Genomic DNA, 6,685 nt, shown 5'->3' on the forward strand with positions numbered 1-6,685 from the left:
TCTGCTCCAGCAATATTTGGAGCTAGGTTTCTCAGCCGCCGCGAGCCCAGAGCCTTTTAAATCCCAGCCGTGGCCGGGAATCAGAGGTCTCTGGGCTGCCCGCAGGGGCGGGGAGCCCAGAGCCCTTTAAATCCCAGCCGTGGCTGGGATTTAAAAGGCTCTGGGCTCCCCGCGGTTGCAGGCAGCCCAGAGCCCTCTGAGTCCCGGCCGCGGCTGGCATTTAAAGGGCTCTGGGCTCCCCGCGGCTGCCAGCAGCCCAGAGCCCTTTGAATCCCAGCCCCAGGCCGCGGATTGCCCCCTCCCAGACCCCTGCCCCAACTGCCCCCAGGACCCCACCCCTATCTAAGCACCACTGGTCCTTGTCCCCCGATTACCCACTCCCGAGATCCCTGCCCCGAACGGCCCCTTGGGACCTCAGCCCCTATCTAAGCCTCCCTTCTCCTTGTCCCCAACTGCCCCCTCCTGAGACCCCACCCAACTTCCCCCCAGGACCCTCCTACCTGTCCCCTGATAAACCTCCTGGACTCCCATGCCTATCCAATTGCTGCCTGTCCCCTGACTGCCCCTCCGAACCTCTGCCCCATCCAACCCCCCCTGCTCCTTGTCCCTTGACTGCCACCTGGAATCCCCTACCTCTTCTCCAACCCCCAAACCACTTACTGTGCCACTCAGACCAGCGTGTCTGGCTCTGTGCAGCTCCAGACAGTTGCTGCCATGCTCCCCCATGGAGCCCACAGCCCTCTCCCACCCCCAGCACCTGCCTTCCAGATTTGAACACCTCAAAATTCAGGAGTGCTCAAGCTCGGTTTGGGCAGCTTTTACTTCATTTCTCCCAAATCAGTTTCCCCTGCAAGGTGCCAACTGAAGGTGTTGGAGAACAGAGAGATCGGGTGGCCTCCTAATGCCTGGAAAAGAGACAAAGGCCGGAGGAGGGAATGTCAGTGCCTGTGCGGACTTCTGGGAAGTGCACGGTGTGGAAGGGGATGCTGTGATGCTTTGGAACAACTCCATACAAAGCCAGTCAGGACTCTGGGGGAGCCTCCTCTCTTGGAGCATACTGTCTCCAGGGCAAGAAGCTTACACCTTCCTGGGTCTGACCTCGGAGCATCCAGCATGCCCTTCCACATCATGCACTTTCCACAGCGAGTCTGCCCAGGCTGGTCCTGGGGCAACCAGAGGTCCCTGCACCCCAACTCGGCAGTCAGATGTGACTCTCAGCCAGACAGTAAAACAGAAGGTTTATCAGACGACTGGAACACAGTTTAAACAGAGCTTGTTGGTACAGAAAACAGAACCCCTCTGTCAGGTCCATCTTGGGGGGTGGGGAGCCCAGAACCAAGTTCTGGGTCTCTCCCCATTTCCCCAGCCAGCTCCAAACTGACACTCCCTCCCCTGGCCTCTATGTCTCTTCCGGACAGGGAGGCCACCTGATCTCTTTATCCCCAACACCTTCAGTTGGCATCTTGCAGGGGAAACTGAGGCACCCACACAGTATTCAGAGAAAATATTAAGAACATTCCCACATCATCACCACAGGTGCAACAAAATATAATACTGTATATTGAAGCAGGCAAGTGCTGCTTCTGACTTTCCACTTTTAATTGACCCTTGTAATCTTGTGGCACTGACGCGTTGTAGCTTCATTTTATATCGGCTTACAGGGCGGGAGCGGGGGGGACACCACCATTTTGGGCCCCACCAAAAAATATACAAACCTGCCGTCTATGCTCACAACTGCGCAGGAGGTTGGGAGGAAGCTAACTGGAAAAAAGAATGAAAAATGTTGAAAAAGTTAATTTCCATTTTTGTCAAAAATGTCCAATCTGCTTTACTCGGAACTTTTCAGGTAGCAGTGGAACCCCGAGCTCCAATCCTCTGGCTCCAGCAGCACTGCAGGGACAGCGGAAGGGGACGACACAGCAAGCGCTCTCCATCCAGCAGCCAAGATAGAGCATTTTGTGTCCCGCTACCCCCACCAGCGTGCTCTCCGGGTTAGTTAGTGTTTGCAAAGCCCCGTGCTGAGAGCCTTGGGATGATTCACCTGCAAACCATTGCTAAAGGGAACGGAGTCTGCTACAATATGCTCGTCCCTGAGCCAGCTTTCCCGTCTCTGCCAGCGAAGAGGGGCGGCGGGGGAGGGAAGGGGAGGGGATGTCTGTGGAAGGCGCAGTGTAGTGCCGCAGAGCCGGGGGAGTGATAATACCCCTAGAAGGGGGTCGGGGATCACAAGATCCGTATAGAAGATGTGGAGGGGGCATCTCCCGGCCGCGGGGCTGGGAAAGGGATGTGTGATATCGCGCTCCTACGACAGTCTGGTGGGGGAGGCAATAGTTGAGGGCAGCCTGGGGGGGGGGTGAGGGGTGCCCCGGACAGGGAGGACTCCCTCGGGGCCCCGAGCTGGACATGGGGTAGGTGGCTGTGGGTGTGCCCCAAACTGGGCCCTGGGGAAGTGAATGCTCTCCTGAGGGCCCCGGGCTGGGAAGGGGGTATGGAGCTGCCCCTCAGCAGCCCCGGCTAGTTGGGCGTAGGGATGCCCCGCAAGGTGCTGCGGGGCTGGGCTGGGAGGTCAATGCCCCGCGGAGGGCCTCCAGGCTGGGACGGGGTGCCGTAGACAGGAGCGGAGGGAGGGAGGGGCCCTGCCCCCCTTGCGGGGCGAGCTGGGAGGGTCGCCGCGGCACGTGGTGGCGAAGGCGGTGGCCGCGGCGCCCATGTGACTCGTCCCCCCGCCCGCCTCGCCCGAGCCCCTCGCGCGCTCCGTGCGAGCAGCATCCCAGCGTTGCAGGCAGCCGCCGTCGCCACAGGGACCCGGCACCATGGTAAGGGCGGGGCGTGCTCGGGGCAATGCAGCGGCGAGGGCCCGCGGAGGGAGGCCCGGCGGGGTGAGGGGCTGAGCGGGTCCGGGCCCGTGTTCAGGCCCTGAGGCCTTCAGCGGCCATTTTAATCTAATTTTAGTGTGGGGGCTGCGGGGCTCGGCCTGGGAGGGCGGCTGCGGCCGGGCGCCGGCCGGGATGCGGCGCTCCGGGCGGGGGGGTGTGAAGGGAGGGCTGGTCCCAGCCTGCGTTCACAATGGGGGGTGGACCGCGCCAGTGAGCCGCGGGCGAACGGCTGTGGGGGCTGCTGTGCTCGCAGGGGCAGGGTGCTCCCGGGGCTGAGGCTGGGGGCTGCCCGTCGGGTGCGGTGCGGATGGGAGGTTGGTGGTGGGGATTTCAGGCTCATCGCCTCTGGCTCAATGCGTCTCTCTCCATGGAGGACGCGGTATTATTGACCCTGCTGCTGCAGAGCCTCGGGCCCCCGGCCCTGCCTGCTTGATTTCCCCACCGCACGGGGAATTTGTGCTGCCACATATCATGTGGCGGAGCTGGGGGCTGAGGGACAAATCATTTAAAGTGGGCAGGGTGCGTTCAGGGAGCAGTCAGCCCCGTCTGACTGACTTCACTAGCTGCAGTTCCCCCAGAAACCTGGATCGTTTTCCAGAGGGGAAGAGAGGGCAATGGAGCTGCATTGTCTCCTCTTTCAGAGGGGGAATTGGGAGTGAGCAGTCTAAGAGCTGTCAGTGCAGTGGCAGTTAAGCTTTTTTTAAGGTTTACATAACCATCTTTCTAATAAGAAGAATTTTGCAAGCAAATCAGAGTTTAATAGTGGAGATGGGCTAGTAAAACCTTCATTTCTTCAAACAAAATGTATTTCCTATAATTAAACTAGGAAAAGGTACAGATTATATTCCAAAAGGACCAGGGTTGTTATTTTTTATTTTGTTATTTACCTGGTTTCTTGAAAACAGCATGCTGTACCTTGGAAACTGCTGTGTTTTAATAAAGAATGTAATGAACTGAAAACAAAGATGTGTTTAGCTAGCTTGTAAGTAACAAGCCAAAATTTTTGTAATTAGTTTGCTATCAGCTCTATCAGTACTGTTTTAGGTTAAGGTTCTGAATGGTTTGGAACTACGATAGTGTGTTGTACAATTTGTACTTTCCTTATGTAGAAACTGCAATGGCTTTTTTTTTAGTGCATCAGAATTAAGTTAAAGCGAGGAGTTTTTAAAACATAACATTGAAGTTGACACAACTCAGAAGTCATTCTACTGCTTCTAGAGCCTTACATCACTCAACCAAACTAGAACCATGACACTACTGGATATGAACTGCTGGTATTACATTTGTTCCAACTAAAAAAACAACCCACAAAACGAACAAAAAACCCACCCCTGGCTGAGCCAAATATATGATAAACTAATAGATAATTGGTTGATATGAGCAATGGAAACCCAGTTATTTAGGATCAATAACTCAAAAGGAGATGATGCTGAGATAAATGAATAAATTAGGGGGAAATTTTGTACAGTTTTATATCTGATACAATCCCACTGACATCATTATGTTTCTAGAGTGTTCAGGTTTAGAGTAAAATTTTTGTTCTGAATTTGTAGAGTAGATTTCTCTTTATTTAGTATCAGGTATTATCTTCCCCATAGTCAATGTTAGTCATTTTGTATTTAAATAATTATTCCCTTTATCTCATTTACAGGCTTCTGGAGTAACAGTGAATGATGAAGTTATAAAGGTTTTTAATGACATGAAAGTAAGGAAATCTTCAACCCCAGAAGAGATTAAAAAAAGAAAGAAAGCAGTTCTTTTCTGCTTAAGTGATGACAAAAAACAGATAATTGTAGAGGAAACAAAGCAGATATTAGTTGGTGATATTGGCGATACTGTGGAAGACCCCTACACATCCTTTGTGAAGTTGTTACCTTTGAATGATTGCCGATATGCTTTGTATGATGCCACATACGAGACAAAGGAGTCTAAGAAAGAAGACCTGGTATTTATATTCTGGTGTGTGAAATCAGCTTACTATTAAAACTGAAAATTCTTTATGTTTTCCTTCTAATATCAATAGGTTAAATTACTTTTTGCCTTTACAGGGCTCCAGAAAGTGCACCTTTAAAAAGCAAGATGATCTACGCAAGCTCTAAAGATGCCATTAAAAAGAAATTTACAGGTACAGGCTTCTGATACTCCACAAAGCAGTTACAGTTCTTCTCAGTGTTGAGGGACTGAACAAATATATTTTTATCCATTTGTTTTTCAGGTATTAAACATGAGTGGCAAGTAAATGGTTTGGATGATATTAAGGACCGTTCAACACTTGGAGAGAAATTGGGAGGCAATGTGGTAGTTTCACTTGAAGGAAAACCCTTATAGAAAGACAGACAAGTGCCATCTGGATCTAAGGAGCTTCCATTTCTGCAGCTCGTTCAATTGGAATAGTATAACTCCTCCTCCCCCCCTCCATTCACCTTTCTACAGACCTGAAGGAGATGTCATTAAATTAAACTGTCTACCAGTGATTGCCATTAGATTCTTTAATCCTGGTAGTTTTATGTAAACCCCAAGGAATGCCTTCATGTCATACTCGTAGCCAAAACTGACGTTGCATGCATTCCTTGCAACCTGTACAATGAATGTGATAGTTGATGTGAATAGTCTAGCAAACAGCAAAGGGTAAGCTAATTGAATGCCTTGAAAGTATTATCCACTGGTCAGATGGTAGACTCTATTCAGTATTACTTACAGTTGCACTTGATTGCAGTTCCATGAGGCTCTTGTGCATTCATACACCTCACCTGCCTTGACAAGCCTATTTTTGTGACATGGCAGCACACAACACTATGCATTTAAAGCACTTTTTTGTAATATGTTTGATTTATTTTCTCCCCCTCCCCCCCCAAGAAATGCCAATTAAGTTGCTGTAACTGTGTCATCAAACAATTGTAGTACCTCGGTTTTCATTCCTGTTACATGCATATCTTTATAAATGAAGTAGCTGTTCTGATGCCTTCGTTTTCCATTGAATGTACACTACTGAACAGGAGTAGGAGTTATGTTTACCATGTGAGTCTTGCAACACTAAAGTTGTTTTGTTAAACATCAGTCATGATGGCAGTTTCTGTATAAAAAGAGCCTTAAATGGAACACTGTTTTTGAGATCAAAAAAAAAAAAAACCTGGCCACGTTGCAATAAAACTTGTGGCTTATTACAGAATGTTGCCTTGTTTTCATTGGAAAATATAGTTTGAAGTATGTTTAAATTAAGCATATTTTGAATAATTTAATGTCTGCGGAAAGTATTATAAAGGTAAACAATCATTAATCTCAACTTCAATAACAGTTTTTCTGCCCTAGTCATAATTTAGACTTTGCTTTACAGTAATTTAACTGTTCTATTCTGTTGATTTGGATAAAGGACATCTTCCCAGTTTATAACCATTTAAGTAAACAAGCTGCCATTATTAGGAAGCGTTCAATCCATAGCTCATTTGTATCTGAAGTTTACAATGTAGGAATTTGTTACCCATTCAGCATATTTCTTTAGCTGAATTCTCCTGAAGTTCTATATGTCAGAAATGTATGGATGTAACATTTGTTTCCAGTCTGATGTGTAATGGCAGGGAGATCTTGCTTTCACATAAGTAAGTTACAGGGTTTGAATAGTTAAATCTTCATTGTTTCTACAAATGCTGCAGGAACACTGACTCAGTGTAAGAAATATCCTAAATGAATGGTTCAATTTGTTAATTTTTGTGCAAAAAGAACTGGAAAGTTTTCCACTACTAAGTCTTGCATCAGGGACATGGTTTGGCTAAAAGCCAAATACTGCTCTCCTTATAGAGAATTTGATCTGC

At 48.8% G+C, this 6,685-nt stretch overlaps 1 protein-coding gene across 4 annotated transcripts; it reads left to right on the forward strand.

Annotated features, from left to right (window-relative positions):
* Positions 1 to 2,679: 2,679 nt before the first annotated feature.
* Positions 2,680 to 6,042, forward strand: CFL2 (cofilin 2). Of its 4 annotated transcripts, none has more exons than XM_039538902.1 (4): positions 2,680 to 2,816; positions 4,528 to 4,835; positions 4,925 to 5,001; positions 5,092 to 6,042. In XM_039538902.1, exons 1-4 carry the CDS (start codon positions 2,814 to 2,816, stop codon positions 5,202 to 5,204), a joined length of 501 nt encoding a protein of 166 aa, XP_039394836.1. In that variant the 5' UTR covers positions 2,680 to 2,813; the 3' UTR covers positions 5,205 to 6,042. The 4 variants fall into 4 exon arrangements, with proteins under 4 accessions (XP_039394836.1, XP_039394837.1, XP_039394839.1 ...); XM_039538903.1 differs by lacking the exon at positions 2,680 to 2,816 and adding an exon at positions 3,088 to 3,190; XM_039538905.1 differs by lacking the exon at positions 2,680 to 2,816 and adding an exon at positions 3,795 to 3,858.
* Positions 6,043 to 6,685: the final 643 nt, after the last annotated feature.

Source organism: Mauremys reevesii, linkage group 4 (assembly GCF_016161935.1).
Source record: "Mauremys reevesii isolate NIE-2019 linkage group 4, ASM1616193v1, whole genome shotgun sequence".
NCBI classification, from domain to species: Eukaryota; Metazoa; Chordata; order Testudines; family Geoemydidae; genus Mauremys; species Mauremys reevesii.

Excerpts from the sequence above, each read along its gene's own strand:
- CFL2 (XM_039538902.1), top strand. Across the intron at positions 4,836-4,924 it reads GACCTGGTATTTATATTCTG|GGCTCCAGAAAGTGCACCTT; the intron begins GTGTGTGAAATC and ends TTGCCTTTACAG. Across the intron at positions 5,002-5,091 it reads CATTAAAAAGAAATTTACAG|GTATTAAACATGAGTGGCAA; the intron begins GTACAGGCTTCT and ends TTTGTTTTTCAG.